This window comes from Staurois parvus, unplaced genomic scaffold (genome assembly GCF_062004578.1).
Source record: "Staurois parvus isolate SC_StPar_1 unplaced genomic scaffold, SC_StPar_1.0 ptg000472l, whole genome shotgun sequence".
Taxonomy (NCBI): domain Eukaryota; kingdom Metazoa; phylum Chordata; class Amphibia; order Anura; family Ranidae; genus Staurois; species Staurois parvus.
The window spans coordinates 407,861-431,348 of record NW_028318268.1 but is presented as its reverse complement, the minus strand read 5'-3'; the positions used below and the strand labels follow the sequence as shown (position 1 = coordinate 431,348).

Here is a 23,488-nt window from a genome sequence, read left to right as displayed (position 1 = left end):
ACTAGGGGTCAGTAAGGATTATTCTCTTTTTGGGCCCATTCATTATAAGGCTTTGCATTGGATGTATCAGAGGTTTTCTATGGTTTTTTCTTCGGTTTGGTGAGCAGGTCTCTTTTCCAAACTGATTATATAACAATAGAATTTGATTAAAAAATGTAAAAAAAAGACACCAACCGATTAACCCTAACTTTGCTGTGTGGAATAGTCAATCCATAGGCTGAAACCCGAACAATACTGAATAATTCCTTATGCATCTAATAGCTTTCAGCAGAAATAGTTCTTCCAAGACATTCCTTTTAAGCCAGGCTGCCATTGTTCCTTCAATATATCCAACATGTACTCTTCCCAATAAAGCCTTCCACATCTGCCTGTGTACAGCTCGCTGAATGGTTTTTCCACTTTCCTTATTAAAATGTTGAAAACACAGAAAACAGATGTTCTGACCCATGCTAGTAGGAAGCAAAAAGCAGATGTGTTACTAGTACTGTGGCAGCTGGATTATGATATCAGACTTGTAAATTATTTTCATATTTCAGCTGCAGACGTTGTCTTAACTTTTCCTCTATAAACTATTATATCTCATGTAGGAAACTGGGGAAATGCAGAAAATGTCTCTGTGTACTTTTGCAAATGCTACTATTCCATTAGAGATCTATCTATAAAAAAAATCACTGTATGATTGTCATTGAATTTGCTCAGGTGTCGCAAGTTATTTCTGTAATGTGTCTAATATGTTTGTCCTCGCCAGTCCCATCTAGTGGCCATAATGTAGTATTTTATTGAAATACCTCAAATCAAGAAAATACAGTATGATGGCCACTAGTTGGAGCTGACAATTATAGGAATCAAACATATTAACTCCTTCATGACAAAGGTAAAACAAACCTTAAAGTGTAACTACACCCAGGCCCCTCATTCTCTAAATCTGGTCTCCCACAGTACACAGAACATGGAAATGTAATTATTTTAGTAAATATAAATTTTTAAATACCTTTTCTCATCAGCAGTTAGAGCGGTCTTGTGACTTCTATCAGTGTCCAGCAGAGCACTGGTTAAAGCTTGTAGGAGGAGTTTTCTTTCTGCTCTAGGATGATGCAAAAGCCCTGACCCGTCTCATCATCAGTTAGAGCAGTCTTATGGCATCTATTAGTGTCCATCCCACCACTAGGTAAAGCTTATAGGAGGAGTTTTCTTTCTGCTCTAGGAGATGTGAAACCCCTGACCTCTGTCTGGACAGAGCTGATTGGCCCTGTGCTGATCACATGCACGCTCCCAAGTAAAAAAAAACCTCTCTAGCAATACACCACAAAATGAGCATGTGCATGCCTACGGTTCAGTCTGGAGATAAGAGTTGGTCTTTTGAAAAAGGGGAGGAACAGAGAAGAAAGGATCAAACTGCATTTTTACACAACGCAGAGGATTAACCCCTTAGGTTCCACAGTGAGTATACCAGCCATGTTTTATTGCATATACAGACTGATTCTACTGTTGTGGGTTTAGTAACACTTTAATGCCATGTCACAGTTTTGCTGCTGTGATATGTGTAAGTAAAATAGTATATAGCATCACAACTACTTAGTGTATCCAGGGGAATTATATCTTGTCTTTTTCAGGACAAACTGGGCTTTCATTTGGTTGTAAATGGTAATGGATTTGTCCTGATGTTTTTATTGCCAAAAGAAAACTAGCACAAAGTAATAAAAAAAATCATCTTTTTAATCCATTTGTATATGTCTTGTTATTACCATGAACTACCACCAAAGTACACATCAAAACATATTCTCCTACTCTTGACGATTACAGCAGTACCACATACAGGTGAAACTCGAAAAATTAGAATATCGTGCAAAAGTTCATGTATTTCAGTAATGCAACTTAAAAGGTGAAACTAATATATGAGACTCATTACATGCAAAGCAAGATAGTTCAAGCCGTGATTTGTCATCATTGTGATGATTATGGCTTACAGCTCATGAAAACCCCAAATCCACAATCTCAGAAAATGAGAATATTACATGCAATCAATAAAACAAGGATTGTACATAGAACAATATCGGACCTCTGAAAAGTATAAGCATCCATATGTACTTGGTTTGGTTTGTACTTGGTTTGGGCCCCTTTTTCAGCAATTACTGCCTCAATGCGGTGTGGCATGGAAGCTATCAGCCTGTGGCACTGCTGAGGTGTTATGGAAGACCAGGATGCTTCAATAGCGGCCTTCAGCTCTTCTGCATTGTTTGGTCTCATGTCTCTCATCTTTCTCTTGGCAATGCCCCATAGATTCTCTATGGGGTTCAGGTCAGGCGAGTTTGCTGGCCAATCAAGCACAGTAATCCCACAGTCATTGAACCAGGTTTTGGTGCTTTTGGCAGTGTGGGCATGTGCCAAGTCCTGCTGGAAAATGAAGTCAGCATCCTCATAAAGCTCGTCTGGGGAAGGAAGCATGAAGTGCTACAAAATCTCCTGGTAGACGGCTGCGTTGACCCTGGACTTAATGAAGCACAGTGGACCAACACCAGCAGATGACATGGCTCCCCAAATCAACACAGCCTGTGGAAACTTCACACTGGACTTCAAGCATCTTGCAGTGTGTGCCTCTCCATTCTTCCTTCATACTCGGGGTCCTTGGTTTCCAAATGAGGTGCAAAAGTTGCTCTCATCAGAAAAGAGGACTTTGGGCCACTGAGCAACAGACCAGGTCTGTTTTTCTTTAGCCCAGGTAAGACGCTTCTGACGTTGTTTGTTGTTCAGGAGCGAGGAATACGACATATGAAGCCCATGTCCAGGATCCGTCTGTGTGTGGTGGCTCTTGATGCACTGACTCCAGCCTCAGTCCACTCCTTGTGAAAGTCCCCAACACTTTTGAATGGCCTTTTCCTGACAATCCTCTCCAGGCTGCTGTCATCCCTGCTGCTTGTGCACCTTTTTCTTCCACACTTTTCCCTTCCACATAACTTTCTATTAATGTGCTTTGATACAGCACTTTGGGAACATCCAACTTCTTTTGCAATTACCTTTTGAGGCTTTCCCTTCTTATGGAGGGTGTCAATGATGGTTTTCTGCACAACTGTCAGGTCAGCAGTCTTTCCCATGATTGTGATTCCTACTGAACCAGACTGAGAGACCATTTAAAGGCTCAGGAACCCTTTGCAGGTGTTATGGCTTAATTAGCTGATTAGAGTGGGACACTTTGAACCGAGAATATTGCACCTTTTCACAATATTCTAATTTTCTGAGATTGTGGATTTGGGGTTTTCATGAGCTGTAAGCCATAATCATCACAATTATGACAAATCACGGCTTGAACTATCTTGCTTTGCATGTAATGAGTCTATCTCAGATATATTAAGTTTCACCTTTTAAGTTGCATTACTGAAATAAATGAACTTTTGCACGATATTCTAATTTTTCGAGTTTCACCTGTATCTGTATTTTATTTGTTGATTGTACTGTAGTAGAGACCTGAAACAATAAGCACAACCACAGCGCATTTTGTTTTTTGCTTTTTTATCCTACCTAAAATACACTGAAATTGATACTGACACCGACATATTACATTACAAAATGTGTTTTTTAAAACTCTGCCTAAAATACACAGACCCTGACTTTGTGCATAACTTTTGACCCTAACAATGACCCTAAAGCTGGGCACATATGTTCAGTTTTTTTGGGGTTTTTTTCGTTGAATAGGTTGATGCAGGGATAGTTTCCACTGAAACATTGTGCTCTGACAGGGGGACACCTCTACACTGATCAGCGCTCGCAGCCATTGGCTGAAAACGCTGATCAAATGCTGGTTTTCAGGCATGCTCGTTGAACAGAAGCCAGTTGTTACACTCACTTCTGTAGAGCAGACAGCTGTATACACGAACCAAAAGTCAGCCGGTTCCTGCTGAACTAGCTGAGTTTTGGCCTGCATATCTCAGGTTTATGCCTGCTCCTGACACCGACTTAGATCAACCCTGAACTAACTGTTTTATCTTGATTTATTTTTTTTTTTTTATTTTTTTTACACCCGCTTTTTTTGTTTACACTTTTCTCCTCTGACAAGGAGAAAAAGATAGTGTATTTTTTCCCCATTCAAGAGGAGAAAATAAACACAGGGGCTAAATAAAGTACAGTGACTTAAAGTGGAGTGCCACCAAAAATGGGAAGTTCCGCTTTAAGGTTTTGTCCCCACCAGTTCCCCGTTAAGGATTGGCACCTTTGGGGAGTGGGGGGAGGGGAGCAGGTAGCCGAATCTGACAGGTACCCGCTCCCACTTCCGCTGCGATTGGCTAAGGCAATCGGAAGTGAAAGTTGTCCTCCTCCCCTCCCTCCCCGTAGTCTTCTGGGACACATGACAGGTCCCAGAAGACTACGGGGCCATTCACCAAGCACAGCTCTTCTCACGCATGCGCAGTGGGCACCCAGTTGTGAAGCTGCAAGCTGTTACAGCCAGATGCCCACAATGAAGATGCCGGCACCGGGAAAGAAGACAGCCGGTGAAACCAGCCATGGTGATGACACCGCTGGACCGAGGGACAGGTAAGTGGCTGTATTTTAAAAGTCAGCAGCTACAGTTTTTGTAGCTGCATTTATTTTATTTTTTTTCTATTTAACTGTAACTCCGCTTTAAGTATAACTAAAAGCAAAACTTTTTTTAGTTTTGGATAGAGTGGAGATGGAGTGGAGATGGATTAGAACACCTGTCAATTTTTATTGTTCTCTGTGCCCCCATTACTGGATTCATCCAGTAAGAGAAAACCCCAGATTTTGGGTTGTCCCCAGAAAAGTAATAAGAGGGGAAATTTTCTAATGGGGACACAAATAGAAGACTGGAGGGTTCTGGACTGGCCTAGTCAAAGTCCTAAATGAATCCCATTGAAATGCTGTGGGGAGTTGGTTGAAATTAGCAGTTTATGCAAGGAAATTTTTCCATGGAAATCTAATGTCAAAGTGAGTTTCTATGGGATGTTCTTACTTTTTCACATGACTATGCTAAATGAGCCTATTTGTGGCCATCTTCAATCATGCACACTTAAGCTCAAAAACACCTATTTTACAGGCGTTTGGCTTTCTTTCTGTCTCTATATGCCCTTCCGTGTTAGCCTATGTGTCCATGCGCACACAGGCATTTACCACAGTTTAGAGTCACTTATACCCCCTTCCTGCCCAGGCCAATTTTCAGCTTTCAGTGCTGTCACACTTTGAATGACAATTTGTGGTCATGCAACACAGCACCCATATGAAATTTTTATCATTTCTTTGAGACAGAGTTTTCTTTTGGTGGTATTTAATCACCTCTGGGTTTTTTATTTTTTGCTAAACAAACCAAAAACAACTGAAAATTTTGAAATCACTGATGGGCACTGAAAGGCAGCACTGATAGGTGGCACTGATAGGTGGCACTGACTGGCACTGATAGGAGGCACTGACGGGCACTGTTAGGTGGCACTGATGCGCACTGATAGGTGACACTGAAAGGCAGCTCAGATGAGCACTGATATGTGGCATTGATGTGCACTGGTAGGCACTGATATGTGGCATTGATGTGGCATTGATGGACACTGACAGGTGGCACCGATGGGGCTACACTCAGGGCACACTGATTATCAGTGCCCTGATGATCAGTGTACATGTCCCCTCCAAGGAATGCCAATTACCGTCTCTCCACTCCTCATGAGCTGTCAGAGTGACAGCTCGTGAGGGGAGATATGCCGATAACCGGCATTTCCCTATTTACATGCGATCAGTTGTGATTGGACACAGCTGATCACATGACCGAGCTGACATCTTCGACTCTTTCTGTTGATCGGTGGTCCCCTGTGTCCAAGGGACACAGCGCACCACCGATCCCCGCACTGTGCTCCCCCGGAGCCGCACATGAGCGGTTAGAGTGGGAGGACATAGTATGACGTCCTCTCAGAATGAGAGAACTGCCTTGCGCCCGTCATTTCCTTATATGGCTAGCAGGAGGTGGTTAAAGAGGAGCATTTGGCAGGAAAATTGCCAAAATGCGTTTAAACGCGTTTAGCATTTGAGTGTTTTTTCATTCAGTGACCAGAATAAATTAATATTCTGACCAATGAAATAAATAAACACCCAAAGGCTTGTTGCTCCTAAATGCATTTGCAAAAATATGGCGTAGGCACTTTTTTGAAGCTGCATTTAGAAAAGCCCCAGTATGCATGAGCCCTATACAGTAGTAGCAAACCCCTTTCAGATTGGCCAGTGTTGCCGGTTCTCTCCTTGCCTCAAAAGTGGGAAGCTGTGAATGTATTTCCATAATATGTTGTTTTAATGGCCTGTCATTTTCATTATACAGCTTGACTTCACTAGAAGAAGACCTCACTACAGTTTCAGAAGACGTTATTAGTAAGCAAGAAGCGATGAAACAGTTTCAGATTGATATAACAAACGAGGAGAAGCGTTACGGAGATCAGTAAGATTTACCGATATTAATCTGAATGAGTTTTTATTTAAAGCTGAAGTTTAGGTATGGACTATTTTATAGAGTTACATTGCTCCAGCTTGGACCAGTGTAAATATGTAAGTGCCGTACCTGTGGGATCCCCCTGGAAGCTGGAAATCACTGTATCAGTTATTGATTCCATCATGTTTGCCTCTAGCTTCTGGGTCCCACTCCGGGCAGCTGCCCTGCTGTTACTGAATACAGGTCACCTGCACAATTGTGCAAGACTGGAGGGAAGGCTGTAGTTGAGCTTTAAAGCTGAAGTTTCAGTATGGAATGCTTTGCATAGTTATAGTGGTCTAGCTAGGACCAAGGTACAGTTGTGACCAAAATTATTCAACCCCCAATGCTGTAAAGGGGTTTAGGGACTATAGTGTACATTTGGAATTGTATTCAGAATCAAATCCTACAAGGACGTTGTAACTACCCAAATGCAACTAAAATGACATCAATTGTTTATGTAATACAGTAGTAAATGGTTCTTATGTGGTTTCTTCATTGCCACAATTATTCAACCCCTTAAAGACTACCACTCTGAAGAACAGAGGTTCATACAGGTGCTTTCCATCAGGTATTGAAAACACCTGTGGATGTCACCGAGCAGCAATCAAGCATAATAAGCACCAATTAGGCAGCTTTAAAATGACTGTGATACTCAGCTCCTTCTAGACATTTACTGGTGTGGTTACAAACATGGTGAAGGCAAGAGAATGGTCCAGGAAGACAAGAGAAGAGGTGATTTCTCTTCACAGGAAGGGCAATGGCTATAAGAAGATTGCAAAGATGTTAAACATACCAAGAGACACCTTAGGAAGCATCATTCGCAAATTCAAGGCAAAGGGCACTGTTGAAACGCTACCTGGTCGTGGCAGAAAGAAGATGCTGACTTCGACTGCTGTGCGCTACCTGAAGCGTAGAGTGGAGAGAAGTCCCCGTGTGACTGCTGAGGAACTGAGAAAAGATTTGTCAGATGTGGGTACAGAAGTTTCAGCCCAGACAATAAGACGCACACTGCGTAATGAAGGCCTCCGTGCCAGAACTCCCAGGCGTACCCCCTTGCTGTCTCCAAAGAATAAGAAGAGTCGACTGCAGTATGCCAAAAGCCATGTGGACAAACCACAAAAGTTGTGGGATAGTGTTCTGTGGACTGATGAAACAAAATTAGAACTGTTTGGGCCCATGGATCAACGCTATGTTTGGAGGAGGAAGAACAAGGCCTATGATGAAAAGAACACCTTGCCTACTGTGAAGCATGGTGGAGGGTCAATCATGCTTTGGGGCTGTTTTGCTTCTGCAGGTACAGGGAAGCTTCAGCGTGTGCAAGGTACCATGAATTCTCTTCAGTACCAGGAGATATTGGATGGAAACGTGATGCAGTCCGTCACACACCTGAGGCTTGGGAGACGTTGGACCTTTCAACAGGACAATGATCCCAAGCATACCTCCAAGTCCACTAGAGCATGGTTGCAGAGGAAAGGCTGGAACATTTTGGAGTGGCCATCGCAGTCACCAGACTTAAATCCGATTGAGAACCTCTGGTGGGACTTAAAGAAAGCAGTTGCAGTGCGCAAGCCTAAGAATGTGACTGAACTGGAGGCCTTTGCCCATGAAGAATGGGCGAAGATACCCGTAGATCGCTGCAAGACACTTGTGTCAAGCTATGCTTCACGTTTAAAAGCTGTTATAACTGTAAAAGGATGCTGTACTAAGTACTAAGATTGAATGTCACTTGGGGGTTGAATAAAACTGATAATGCTGTGAGCACAGAAAAGACATTTGTGGTTATTTCATTATAACTGTTATGTTATATTTGTCTGACCTACAAGTGCCTCTTTAATGTAAATGTAAGCAAGATGACTGAATGATCAAAAGCAATGTCAAACTGGCCAAAACACTCAATTTCAGTGGGGGTTGAATAATTTTGGTCACAACTGTAAGTATGGACAGTATGTGCCACACCAGTGGGATCACCATGGAAGCTGAACATCACCATATTAGTCCTCACTACTACAGTAATTGCTGCTAGCTTTCGGGGCCCCATGCCAAGAGGCTATCCTGCTGCTTGGTGAAGATAGGGGAATACTAATGCTTGCTTGGCACAGGCACCAACCACAGAACCCTTTGCATTTTCTCAGTGAATGCAAAGCATTCTCTGATTGGATGAGGTGGAGAGGTCATGTGGTGACATTGTAATCTCCACTTTGTCCAAGAACATTTTGCATTCATTGAGAAAATGCAAAGGGTGTCCTCATTGGCACTCCTTTCGCGGACCCCATGCCATGAGACAACTCTGCTGCTTTGTGAACATAGAAAATGCTTGCTTGCCAGGAGCGCAAATCAAAGAACCCTTTGCATTTACTCAATGAGAACACAATGTTACCACTTGGCCTCTCCACCTCATCCAATAAGAGAATGCCTTCGTTGAGAAAATACAAAGAGTTCTCTGATTGGCGCCTGTACCATGCAAACATTCTCCTATGTTGACAAAGCTGCAGGGTAGCCTCTCGGCATTGGGGCCTGAAAGCTAGCAGTGATCACTCTAGTATTGATGGCTACAACAGTGATTTTCAGCTTTAACAGGAATCTCAGTAGTGTAGTATATACATACAGTACTTACTTTAGTCCTACCTGGACCATTATAACTGCAAAGCAGTCCATACCTAAACAGCCTTCCCTTCGGTCTTGCACAGCTGTACAGGCTCCTCATCTGTACTGAAATTGCTTTCTCAGATTTTGCTACATACTGTGAGCGTCTTACAGTGTGCATTAGAGTTGCAGAAATATAGAGCCCACCTCATTTCCTGTCTTAATTACTGAGGCTCAGCATCACATGTGGGCATCTTCCAGGGCAGTCTGCATGCAAATACAGCCTGCCTGAGAATATCCACTACCTCAGACAAACATCCACACATCAAGCCATTTTAATATTTGCATAAGATCTGGCCCACTGCTTGCATCAGGGTTGTGTGCTCTGCAGAGGAGTACAGAGGTAGGGTGTTGTGATGTTTTTAGGAAGCTACACTAATGTGCAAAAGTTTTAGGCAAGAGGGAAGAAATGCTGTAAATTGAGAATATTTTCAGAAATAAAAGTGTTAATAGTTTATTTTTTATCAATGAACAAAATGTAAAGTAAATGAACAGAACAGAAATCCAAATGAAATCAATATTTGGTGAGACCACCCTTTGCCTTCAAAACAGCATCAATTCCACTAGGTACACTCGCACACAGTTTTTGAATGAACTCAGCAGGTAGGTTGTTCCAAACATCTAGTTCTCTATCACTTCCAGGACTCCTTGTTCTTTTTTTATGATGAAGATACAGGGGTTGGATAAAATGATGGAAGCACCAGGTAAAAGAAATAAATTGCTACCTAATTTGGTGTTGGACCGCGTCTGCAATCCTAGATGACTTGAATTCTCCTGGGAATTGACCGATATAAGTCTTGGATGGTGGATAATGGAATCTGATACCACTCTTGATGCAAAAATCATTCCAGTACTCGCAGAGATGCCAGAGGCAGAAAATGAGCCCGAACCTTGTTCTCCAAATTTGTCCATAGTGGCACTATAATATTGAGGTCCGGCGACTGCGGCGACCAGGGAAGGTGTGAGATTTCATCTGCATGCTCATCAAACCATGATTTGACAACATCAGCTATGTGAATTGGAGATTTATCATCTTGGTAATTGGCACTGTCTTCCGGAAACAATATCTACACCATGGGGTGCACATGGTTGGCCAAACATTTTACATAGTCGCTGGCAGTAACTCTACCTTTCAATGTGGTGATGGGGCCTGCAGAATACCAAGATATAGCTGCCCAAACCATAATTGTACCACCATCATGCTTTACCGTTGGTACAAGACAGTCCTGGTGGTAAGCTTGGGAAAATGTTCGCTACATGTAAACACACCCGGTGGTTGGGAACAGTGTGAAGCTCGATTCATCGGATCGTATTACAGTCTTCCATTGGTTGATAGTACACGGTTTATTGGTGTTGCACCGCTCTCTCCTCTTCTGAGCATTAATATAGGTCACTAGTGGTTTGGCAATTGCAGCTCGCCCGTGTATGTTTTGCTTATGAAGTTCCCTCCACGCAGTTTTCATGGACACAGGCTTTGGAAGACAGAGATTGAGCTCTGCAGTTATTTTTGCAGCAGTTGTTTTGTTATCCTGGGTCACAATCCTGCGCAATGTCCTTTTGTCTCTTTCGGTCAGTTGATCATGTGGACCATGCGTATACTTATCAGACGATGCTTTCCCGGAAACTGTATATGCCATCATAACCTTTAATACTGTACCTTGCGACACGGCAAATAAATTGGCAACTTCAATCACAGAGGCACCAGCTACGTGGGGCACCAACAATTTGCCCTCTTTGAAGCTCAGTAATCTCTGACATTACTCCGTATTACTAGCAGCGCATGCAGTGAATGAGGATAGTGAGGCTTCCTACCTGTTAGCTAGGTGTCTCATCACACAGCGGAAGCAAAAGAATGTTACATCACTTCTGCTTTCAACATGTCATCACTGTCACACCTGCAAATCATTTTTGTCCAACCCCTGTAGTTCTTAAAGACATTGGCTGTATGTTTGGGGTCGTTTACCTTCTGCAGAATACATTTGGGGCCAATAGCATGCCTCCCTGATGGTATGACATGATGGATAAGTATCTGCCTGTATTTCTCAGCATTGAGGACACCATTGATCCTGACCAAATCTCAAACTCCATTTGCAGAAATGCAGCCCCAGACTTGCATGGAACCTCCACTATGCCCTACTGTCGCCTGCAGACACTCATTACTGTACCGCTATCTAGCCCTTCGAGAGCAAACTGCCAAATTTTGAGTTATCAGTCTAGAGCATCTGCTACCATTTTTCTGCATCCCAGTTCTTATGTTTTTATGCGTAGTTGAGTCGCTTAACCTTGTTTCCACATCAGAGGTGTGGGGTTTTGGTCGCAATTCTTCCATGAAGACCACTTCTAGCCAGACTTCTCCAGACAGTAGATAGGTGTCCCTGGGTTCCACTGGTGTTTGCCAGTTCTGTGCTGATGGCACTGCTGGACATCTTCCAATGTCAAAGGGAACTAAGCATGATGTGTCTTTCATCTGCTGCATTGTTTCCTTGGCCAGTGCGTATATGTTGCTCATTGTTGCCTGTTTCTTTGTGCTTCGTCAAAAGAGCTTAAACAGCACATCTTGAATCCCCAGTCTGCTTTGAATTCTTGCCTGGGAGAGACCTTGCTGATGCAGTATAACTACTTTGTGTCTGGTTTCTGTGCTCAGTCTTGCCATGGTGTATGACCTTAGTAGCAGAGTTTGGCTGTTCCTCACCCAGTTTTAAGCCTCCTGCACATCTGTTTCTATTTCAGTTAATGATTGTGTTTCAATCTTCATATAAAATTGCTGATCATTAGTACCTTCTTGGTATAATTGATTATTCATACACCTGACTCTGTGAAAGTCTACAAAGTGCTCAAGTGTAAGAATTGAGGTTGGTTTGAATCAAAGGGCAGTCAAACTAATTTATTGATTTGATTAAGTTTTTCTTCTGTTTGCTCACTTTGTATTTTGTAAATTGATAAAAAATAAACAATTAAAATATATATTTTTGAAAGCATTCTTACTTTACAGCATTTCTGCACACTTGCCTAAAACATTTGCACAGTACTATATATATCTGCTGTCCTTGCATAGAGAAGCAAGGGGAGCCAGGGATGACATCACTGAGTCTCACATAAGGTGTGGAATGAAAACGGAAAGGTTTTATTTAAAAAATATCATTAGCTTGTTGATCGGGGGAAAAGGGGGAACCAGGTAACGCAAAATCTGTATAAGCAGATTAAATTTCAGCTTTAATGAATGTATAGCATTCAGTTTTTTCAGTAGAAGAGACACGTTTGTCTTTATTATAACATAAGTTATTTAAAGGTTTTGAAAGCTTCCTCTTCATTCAGCAATATTGTAGTGACTTGTGACCATCCTTTTGTTTTTTATTTGCCTATCTATTACTGCTTTGAATCTATGCAAAACTGAGCATTAACTGGTTTTAGTAGATAATACTTATAACAAGCATGGTAACACAGTAATACGTTGGAAATGCCCAGGTAATATGACGTTCTTTTTATACTTTACAGGTTTAATCTGCTGGCCAAATGTCAGTCTCTTCAGGATGCCATGGTGCACTATCAGATGTCTGCATGTAGCAAGACAAAGCTGCAAGGCCAGAGAGACATGGTGAAGAAGAAGATGAATGAGCTTGGATCGCGAGATCCTCCTCCGGCACTTCAGTTGCAGGATGATGGCCTGTCCATCTCCTCTGTTGTGAGTTCACAACCTTTACTAAAAAGGCCTTAAAACCAGACATAATGTCTTCTGCAATTTTCTGGAATGAATGATAGACGACACAGCAATATAGTGATAACCCCAAGTAACTGTATGCAGAACCTACAGGTGGCTTCGTGCTTGAGAAGGGCTGTTTAAACTGGTCCCCTTGGCTCATGTAAAGTAGCCTCTCAATAGGGTGCTGTCCTGGCAATGCAGGTCACACAAATACATCAGACTAGGTGCAGGCTGGAACATGGTCTTCCTCAACTTACAACAGTCTCCTGAGGTTTCCCAGACTGTCCCTACTATGTCCCCACACACCAGGAACTTTTGTCTGCTCAAGGACTATCTTCCTTTTGCTAGTGTGTGTCCTGTCCCTGCCTAGTCACTTTCAACACTGCAGGTGGGCCAGACTGACCCAACATACAAGCCTCTCAAGATCCATAACTACTGGCCAAATCTCAGGAGAACTCAGTGTCTAATCAGACACAGGCTCCCCCAAAATGGCCGCTGAGAGCCCAGTACAGTGAGCATGTTAGTGTTAGGTAAGCCCTAGTGCCTCTATTAACCTAGCGTTAAGCAGCGAGCCTTGTGTTTACTTCTTGCTCTAATTGAAGTGAGAGGATGATCTGTGGATCACCGCCTCACTCTTAGGCTGGCCATACACTATACAATTTTCTTGAGAATTTTGCTTTAGATTTACCAAAAAACATAAAATATGAGGTCAAACCTAAACAACACTTTCAATTGTATCCAATTAGGCAGGCCCTTGCACTACATAGTTGAAGGTAAATCTAAAAGAAATTGGGCAGAAATTGGAAAGAAAATTGTATGGCCAGCCCTAGGCCCCCATCACACCTGCCCGATGCGTTGCTTATTTTTGTACTTTTTGTTCGTTTGTGTGACAGCATAGAGCAACCCATTCACTTGACACACAACAAATGTGCCAAAGTAGCTCCTGCTCCTGCACTTTGTTTGCAGTGAGGCTCGTGCGGTTTTTGCAATGCTTGTTCTGGCGCTTTTTTGCGCAGCAAAATGTGCAGCTGCTACCCGTGTTTGGGGCATCATTAACCACTTCAATACCGGGCACTTTTACCCCCTTCCTGCCCAGGCCAATTTTCAGCTTCAGTATTGTCACACTTTGAATAACAACTGCGCTGTCAAGGAACACTGTACTCATAAAAAAGTTTTAGCATTTTTTTCACACAAATAGAGCTTTCTTTTGGTCGTATTTAATCACCACTGAATTTTTTATTCTTTGCTAAATAGGCAAAAAAAAAACTTTTGAAAGAAATACATTTTTCTTTGTTTCTGTTAAAAAAGTTTGCAAATAAATAACCTTTCTTCATAAATTTAGGTCGAAATGTATTCATCTCTTTGAAAATAACCCAAAATTAGTGTATATTATTTAGTCTGTAGGAAAGTTATCGAGTCTACAAACCATGGTATATATATCTGACAATCAATTAATCCCGATGTACTGACGGCCCATTTTATTTCTTGAGGCCCAAAAACGCCAGGATAGTACCAATACCCCCGAAATGACCCATTTGGAAAAAAATACAGTCCAAGATATTAAGTAAGAGGCATGGCGAGTTTTTAGGTTTGTAATTTTTTTGTCACACTTTTTGGGAAAATGAAGAGGTTTAAAAAACAAAATTCACAATTTGTTTTTTTACGTATTGTCACTGGACTGGTGACAATACGTAAAAAAAAAATAACTGCAGTATTATCATATAACTGGTGTGGTGTTGATCTGGTGACACTGACTGGTGACAGCATGAAAAAAAAACATTTTAATTTTTTTTTCAATTTTGTCTATTATTTTCTTTTTTGTTTTATTTTTTTACTATTTTTTTCAACACACTGTGACCAGAGCAATACAATGTACATTATACTACTATGGACAAGTGGTGAGGATTTGTTTCACATTATGATTGCTTATACCAATGTATTTCATTGATATTAGCAACCGTTTTTACTGAATGAAACTGATTCATTCGGTCTTTTGTTGTGATTAGCAGTGATTGGCCAAAGCTGATCACATGGTTCAGGTGTGTTGTGATTGGCCCTGTCTGTACCATGTGACCGCTGTGTCCAATAGCAGCTGACAATACAACTCTAAAAAATAGATGGCATGAAAGGAAGCCATCCATTGTATACAATTGTCATGTAATCTGCTGTGATTGGTAGAGGGCCAGTGTAGGTATCTGTCATTGTCTGTGTCCCGGGACATAGCCTGTGAAAGATCGCACCGCTCCGCGGCCCCGCGGGCACATGAGCGGTGCCTTTTGACAAGATGTCATATGACTTCCACTTAGAAGGAGGAGCGTCCCACCCAGCTGTCAATCTGTTATAGGCCAGGTGGGAAGGTGTTAAGAATTAATGACACTACAAGCGAGATATGTGTTTTGGTGCTATTTCCTGCATTTCTGCACACATTTCTAGAATGCAAAGGTGTGACTGGAGCCTTAGTGCTGTCAACTGCTTGAACAAGCAAAATCTCCACTCAGCGTGACAACAACTGCTGTGACAAAGCAACATCCAGTGACAAGTCTAACGTGCTTTACGTAAATAATAACAGTCAAGTTAAAGTGGTATTGAACCCAAAACCAAAAATGTAATATATTGCAGCTTACCAATATTATATGTGGTGGCTGCATTCGTTTTCTTTTCCTAGGCTTTTTTTCCGTCTGTTTTCATCTGGTGATCTGGCCAGTAACACACCTCCTGTATTAGAGTGTCTCCACTCTGGATGCAGAAGCACAGGGGATACAGCAGACAGCAGCATTGGGGGGGGGAAGGGAGTGCTAGATGTACTAACAGATTTAAATACACTAACAAACTGAAGCCAAACTCCATCTAACACTTGTTAATTATTTACAGCAACAGTTTTGTTTATTTTGGATAAAGGTTTTACATGAATAAATAAAAGCTGACCATTGTAAGCACTCCCGTCAGTGTTAAATGGTTTGTCTCATCACTGTAAACTTATACATCGGGAAGAGAGCTTGTTCTTTAGAAAACTAACAAAATTAGTGGCTTGATCACCAGATAAAAATAAAAGAAAGAAAGCCTAAAAAAGAAAACGAATGCAACCATCACATCTAAGAATTGGTAAGATGCAATATAATAAATGTTTGCTTTTGGGTTTAATACCGCTTTAAAGTGGAACTATACTTACCTTAACTCCAGAGACAGAGTGACCACGAACCCCAACACTGACCAGTCTTTTTCTGGGTTCGGAACTTCAATCATCTTGACTGGCAAGGCCAGGATGCTGTAACCTCTGAATATAAGCGGTAATTCATTCATCTCAGCAGATGCTCAAATTGTACACTGAGCTGTAAGATGCCTCAGTGATGGAAAGTATTTGTGTTTCAGCTGCCAGGGCCGTCATCCTATTTTTGGCTTCTGGCTCCTTATCTCTTATAAGATCTCTACCTAGAAGTTTTCTAAGGGTCAACAGCTTCCTAATTGGTGAGTGTCCATGAGGAACCATCGGGGAGGTTAGATAACGCCAGGTCCCATGACAGAGGAGAACGAGTTGAAGTCTGGAAAAAAAAAATATAGGAGAAATAGGATTAAATTCTGAACCTCTTTACTTATAAAATAGAATTCCTGGCCACTGTGTGATACATTCCATGCTGTTAGAGATTCTGTATATAATCCTACAGAACAGACAATGCACAGTCCATATGTGTTTATCTGTTGCTTCTCTGCAAACAGGAAACAGGAACTTTATTACAGAGAAAATACATATTGTCATAGATGCAGCTACAAACATGTAAACACTGCCATCTACTGGTTGAAGAATATATCTCTACTAAACACTGAATTAGTTTTTGCTAAATATATGAACACTGTATTTCAACACACGCTAAGCCTGAAAATTATGGAAATGCTTATTTATGTCTAAGAGATGGAAAAAGCAATTTTACTTATACAACCCTGTGCTCCCCTAGCAAATAGCAGTCCCTTATGCTCTGGCAGTGGTCAGTTCCTCAGCATTCTCACGTTTACGGGCCCTGCATAGGTGTTGATGATGTCAGAAGGCATCCCCTACTAGAGCGTAGGGGAGAAGAGGTTGCATTGATCAGTCTTGCAGCGCTGAGGAGCCCGTGGGAGGGGAAGATCGGTTAAAGGATAAGTTCGCCTTCGGAACATGTTACATGTTCCACTCATATTTAGTTCCAGCTCTTGCTGCCTCTCCCCCCGATCCCACTTCCCCCATGACAGCTGGTGGGGGTTCTTCTCCACGCACCCGCTGTCACCTTTTTGAAAAGAGCGTGGCTCCGCCCACACAGCTGCATCATTCATTTATAGTTTCCTGTGAATGAACACTCTACAAGTACTGTCTGCCACTGTGGTAGATGGACTCTTGTTGTTTCAATAGGCTGTGAGGGCTCTGATGAGTGCTGTCATAGTCCATTGACATGTCCTTCATCTTACAAACAGAAAGCCCAACCAGGGGTACGATGGACCAGGGATGGACTGACAACTCATGGGGCCCCCGAGCAATAGGGGATCATGGGGCCCCTGTGTCCTTGCCCAAACTCAAAAAAGCCTATGAAAAAGGTACCTGGGGCATCTCATGGGGCCCCCTACTGACCCCGGGCCCTCGGGCAGTGCCCGAGTTTCCAAATGGTCGGTCCGCCCCTGCGGAGGACATGTTTGCAGGATTCCACATTGCACTCGTGAACTACTGACCGCAGGTGCAATTCTTTCCAGACTCCTGCTGGAAATAAAATAATACATTAACATTATTTTCTGCAAAATATGTGCATTTAATATTTCTTTCATAAAGGTGAACTTAGCCTTTACGCAAAACTGAATTTTCTTGTTCCCTTAGACCTAAATGAGCATTTAACCCTTGCAGTGCAGTGTGGTCCTACTGCAAGGGAGGATTTTAACTTTCCCCGGAGTTCAGCATTAGGAATGAACTAATATATGAAAATTAATCTATACTCAAAAGTTAGTCTGCATAAATACATTACTAACATTATACAGCAGCAAAAATCTGTCTTTTTTCAAAATGACTGTCTGAGAGAAAGAATGCAAAGAGTTCCCCGAGGTGCAAAACCTATAAATAATATTGTTTAGTAAATGTGCCCAGCTTTTTACTTAGGGCCTGTTATTTCCAGAGAGGTTGGAGAGAGTATTGGAATTGTACATAAAACAGCACATTCTGAGGACTCTGCCACTGAGCATTTCTTTTTGCTGTAGTAACTTTACAAAACTCAGTTTAAAAAAATAAAGGGGTGATTTACTAAATGAATACAGATAAAAAATAAATCTCCTGCGCCACTATATAAATATAGATACTTTAAGCAGCCAGTATTAGAGGTGCCACAGCCACAGCACCAAAATCATCACCAAAATCATCAACTAAAAATATAAGCTAGTTAATACGGCGCTAAAATAACAAGCATGCGGATCAATGATAGTTAAACACATATAGCTGACATCAATGTGGGGTGAAGTAAACAACTATGAGAATAACATGCATTAAAAAGGCGAATAGTGTCCTTGTATATCACACAAACTTCATGCAGGTGTGAACTGCAATGTGCCAATCCTCTATAGCTGGGGTGCCCCCTCACCTTCCTGCCCAGGCCCCCAGGGACCAAAGAGCATTGGGTAGTAAATAGGATATTCCTCCAGGTAGGTGAATCCCTCTGGCAGTAATGGTGTAACTCCCTCCTCTTGGCTATAGCCTTAGCAATAGATGGTATCCGTGATATCTCTCCAGTAGTGGCTCTCCAATGCGGTCCCCAGTGAGGCGAGAGAGACTCATATAGTGTAAAACCTTTTATTTAATTAAAACGAAAACTAAAGCCTACTTACACAGGACTTCAGACATGCAAGCCTTTACACCACTCCAAGGGTGTACTGTATTCGGAAAACGGAGCACCGAGATGGCGCCCACGCCGGATATGACGTCAAGCCGTCTATCGTCAGAAGCTCCTCCCACTGGCGTATCTACGCGTTACGTCACTCAAGCACGTGACTTCATCAGGATATACGCCTACTACTGGTGGAGCTTAATTTATTTGGTCAATTAGCCAATCAGCATTACTGCTAGGCGGTACCCGCCGCCATTAAAGAGAAGTACAATACCGTTACGGTCTACATAGCGCTGGACAGTTGCCACTATCCTAAGTGGCTCCTGAATATTCCCAAGGGACAGTTTATCCGTTTAAGGAGAAATTGTACCAATATAGAGGATTACAACAACCAGGTCCAAAAGTTAGGGGATAGATTCGAACAAAAAGGCTATAGTAAACAGTTCATTTCTAAAAAAATCGAAGAAGTGGAGAAAATGGATAGAACCCAATTACTAGTAGATAAGAATAGGGAGGTACATCTAGATGACCATGTATCTATTATTTTGGATTACAATATGCATTACAAGAAGATAGAGAAATTATTTAAGAAGTACAGGCCCATCCTTCAATCGGATCCTCACTTAGAAAAGGTCATACCCGCCAAACCACTATTTATATATAGGAAGGCTCCTAGTATTAGAACCAGTATTGTTAAAAATGTGATCGACCCCCCTCAGATTAATCGTAGTACTACACTCTTCGATTTAAAGGGCTTTTACCCGTGTAATACATGCCATGCGTGTAAAGCTACAAAGGGGGTCAATAGGAGAACGAAACAATTCCAAGCAACCACCACAGGAATGACATATACTATTAAGGATTTCATAACATGTCATACTGAGGGGGTAGTGTACTGCCTACAGTGTGAGTGCGGGCTACAGTATATAGGAAGAACAAAGAGGCCCATGTGGAAGAGGATCAGGGAACATATTCAAAATATTAAAAAGGGCCATTCAAAACATAGTGTTCCCAGACACTTTGCTACCCACCATCATAACGATCCTTCTAAACTCAAATTCTGGGGCATAGAGAAGTATAAAAGACACTGGAGGGGGAGCAACAAAGTTAGATCAATCAGCCAAATGGAATCCAAATGGATTTTTCTTTTGAGGTCTCAAGCCCCCAGGGGCCTCAATGTTGAATTTGACCTGAATTGCTTCATCAGCAATTTCTAATCAGGTCTTTATTATTATTTTATATTATTTTAATATCCCTCATTAGGTATGTCTTATTGTTTCACATTCCCTATTAGGTTTTTTCATTGCTTGAATGTATACACATCCATATGTCATTTATAGTAACCATCCCTATGGTGTACTGTATAAAGGGTTTTTTGCGACTTTTCGGTTTTAAATATATATAAATAATTTTTTATTACATTTATCTATTAACCTGGTGTGTACCACTGTACAACAGGGCCTATTTTAATTTATTTATTTTAATAGATAACAATATCCTTTTCTGTGGAACTGTATGGCGGTCTGTATGTGTAGAGTGCTGCCATAGGGTGCCTAGCTCTGTGATCGGAGCTTGTACCTTATTCCCATTAGGACCATTTACCTTTATTTCCGTTTTTATTTCTGTTTTTATCTCACCATCGTCCAGCACATTATTAATATGCATTCTAAATATTTTAATTGGTACCATTTTCGGCACTGTTATGTACAGATTGCCGCAAACATGCACAGACGATCGTCTTCGGTATTGTACTTCTCTTTAATGGCGGCGGGCACCGCCTAGCAGTAATGCTGATTGGCTAATTGACCAAATAAATTAAGCTCCACCAGTAGTAGACGTATATCCTGACGAAGTCACGTGCTTGAGTGACGTAACGCGTAGATACGCCAGTGGGAGGAGCTTCTGACGATAGACGGCTTGACGTCATATCCGGCGTGGGCGCCATCTCGGTGCTCCGTTTTCCGAATACAGTACACCCTTGGAGTGGTGTAAAGGCTTGCATGTCTGAAGTCCTGTGTAAGTAGGCTTTAGTTTTCGTTTTAATTAAATAAAAGGTTTTACACTATATGAGTCTCTCTCGCCTCACTGGGGACCGCATTGGAGAGCCACTACTGGAGAGATATCACGGATACCATCTATTGCTAAGGCTATAGCCAAGAGGAGGGAGTTACACCATTACTGCCAGAGGGATTCACCTACCTGGAGGAATATCCTATTTACTACCCAATGCTCTTTGGTCCCTGGGGGCCTGGGCAGGAAGGTGAGGGGGCACCCCAGCTATAGAGGATTGGCACATTGCAGTTCACACCTGCATGAAGTTTGTGTGATATACAAGGACACTATTCACCTTTTTAATGCATGTTATTCTCATAGTTGTTTACTTCACCCCACATTGATGTCAGCTATATGTGTTTAACTATCATTGATCCGCATGCTTGTTATTTTAGCGCCGTATTAACTAGCTTATATTTTTAGTTGGTGATTTACTAAAGGCAAATAGGCTGTGCACTTTGCAAGGTCCGGCGGCCCCTATTACCAAACCAGCTGGTTAGTGCTCATAGCAACCCTATGGTTGTTATTTTATTGTTCATGTTCATCGCAAGATTTCTGGTGTATGATTACACATCCACATGTATGGAAATACCTTTCATTTATACTTTTCATTAAACATTATTTGAGTCTACTACACTATGGGTTTTTCCATCTTTTGCTCTTTACCGAGCACCTAATCCCCCAGAGCTCCCCCTGGTGACCACTGTACCACACTAAAGAGGCTGCACCCGTGTCCTTAACTTCCCTAGCGGTATGATTATTTCAGATTTTTGGTGCTGAAAGCGGTACCATTATTCTGCATGGAAATATGTAGTTTTTTTATTGTAGGCTGTAATATTTAGGAATAACTCACTGAAATCTGTCCGAACAAGAGTCTATTAAACATCCCGGGTATGATAAAATTTGAAACACAAAATCATAAATTATAATTTAATAAATAATCATAAAAAATAATAATATAATAATAATACATTTAATTCAATAATATAATCAAACCAAAAACACTGAAATTTGAAATATGGCGCCAAGTTCGCACATCACTGAGTAAAGTCGCAAAATTGTTTTCAGTGTCTGATGACGAATTTCTCCACGATTCATTATCACTCAATTCTGCAAGTGGTTCTGATTTACTATCACTGTTCTCTAGCAGATCTAAACCCGCTTTTGACCTAAAGGGACGCTTTTTGGACGCCATGGACTTTTCTAAGTTTCCAGGCAGAAAGAACAGTCAAAATGCAGACAGGGGACAGGACAAAGCACTCGGGACAAAATGTATGTGAAATGGTTTGAAACAGCAATGTTTTACTATGTAAAATTCGTTTTGAAAAAAATGACTTTTTTTTAAATTTAAAAATTTCCTGCCGCCGCCGGCGGCGCCCGTACGTCCTGACGTCACAGGGACCGGAACACAGGAGCCGGATGCTGGCATCATCCGGAGGAGATGGCCAGGGACGCTGCAGGGGACACATCGCAGGAGGGAAGGACAAGGTAAGCTCTGCAGGGACTCCCTATGCAGCGCCGCATGGTAAGCCCGAGTGTAGCTCGGGGTTACCGCTTTTGGCACTGACATTTTACCCCGAGCTACACTCGGGAATACCGCTAGGGAGGTTAAAGGGGACCTCCGGTTGAACATATCTTGATGACATCTACTTATCCTGGGTCAATCCCGTTCCTATGCTGAGAGGGACCCATTGGCAGACCTCCACTTTACTATACACTGCGCATAACCATTGCGCGTCCGGTGAGTGCGCACTTTACCAATTACCTTGCCTCTCACCTATCTGTTTTAGGAATTTTGCACTGAAACATGTGAAGTCACACGGAGCTCTATTGTTTTAGAACTTTTTTTTTTCATGCATATATGATTTATACTAAGGACTACTGATTTATTGAAGAACTCTTTATATCTTTATAGGTTTAGCGCTGCACTTACCTTGATTATATGTGCACTTTGCAAGTGCATTTGCACCAGAGCTTAGTAAATGAGGGAAATCTCTGCTGACTTCCATCATCCAATCATGTACAAGCAAAAATTGTCTTTTTTTTTTCACTTGCAAAGTGATGCTTTACTTCATTTACGAAGTTCTGGAGCAATTGCACATGCAGAGTGCACAGTCTATTTGCCTTTAGTAAGTCAACCCCATATTCTCATTGCCCTTTTGTAAATAGCAACTATTTGAAATATAGAATATTTATTTATGAAATTTGTTTATATTTCTAAAATTCGTAAGGGCTGTCCCCCTTCTTTTTTAACTAAATTCCTCTATTTCTTTTTCCTTCTCAATTGTCCCTTGTTTTTGACACATATGTGGGCCTCTTTAATAAATGCAAATACTTAACTAGAAAAGCTACAATTTCTGGGGAAATTGTGTGAAGTGTTCTTGCCTCCACCAGTAGTTTAGGGCTTGAAAATGAGGGAGTGGTGGCAGTTTAGAAATCATTTCCTGATTTTTCTGCTCACACTCTAGCTTTTGTCTCTCTGCTGCCTGCTCACACACCTGGGTTCCTATGGCAACTCTCTCTACAGCAAGGGCAGAGAAGAGCGGTTGAAAACAAACTGCTCCAACTTGCTCACTTCACTGGCGGTTGCCATCTTCAAACGGTTGTAGTGTAAAAATTATAAATTCTACACCGAAGAGCTTTATATTGTGAGAATCAGTAGACCCAGACCTACATTTGGATGCATAGTATGTCTCTGAAATATTACAAAAGAAGGCACAGTCGCAGTTTAGAAATTGCCCTTCAAATTTGCGGTGGCTAGAGTGGAGTTTCAATGAATGTCAATGGGCGGCGTGAGTTACAAAC

General features: G+C 41.7%; 1 protein-coding gene across 1 annotated transcript in view; it reads left to right on the top strand.

The window, feature by feature from the left end:
- The window catches only part of FES (FES proto-oncogene, tyrosine kinase), a 248,334-nt gene that overhangs the window by 132,915 nt on the left and 91,931 nt on the right, over positions 1–23,488 (top strand). The window contains exons 8-9 of the mRNA XM_089689378.1: positions 6,308–6,424; positions 12,596–12,782. Coding sequence (XP_089545504.1) covers positions 6,308–6,424; positions 12,596–12,782 — 304 coding nt within the window. The remainder of the gene's footprint in view (positions 1–6,307; positions 6,425–12,595; positions 12,783–23,488) is intronic.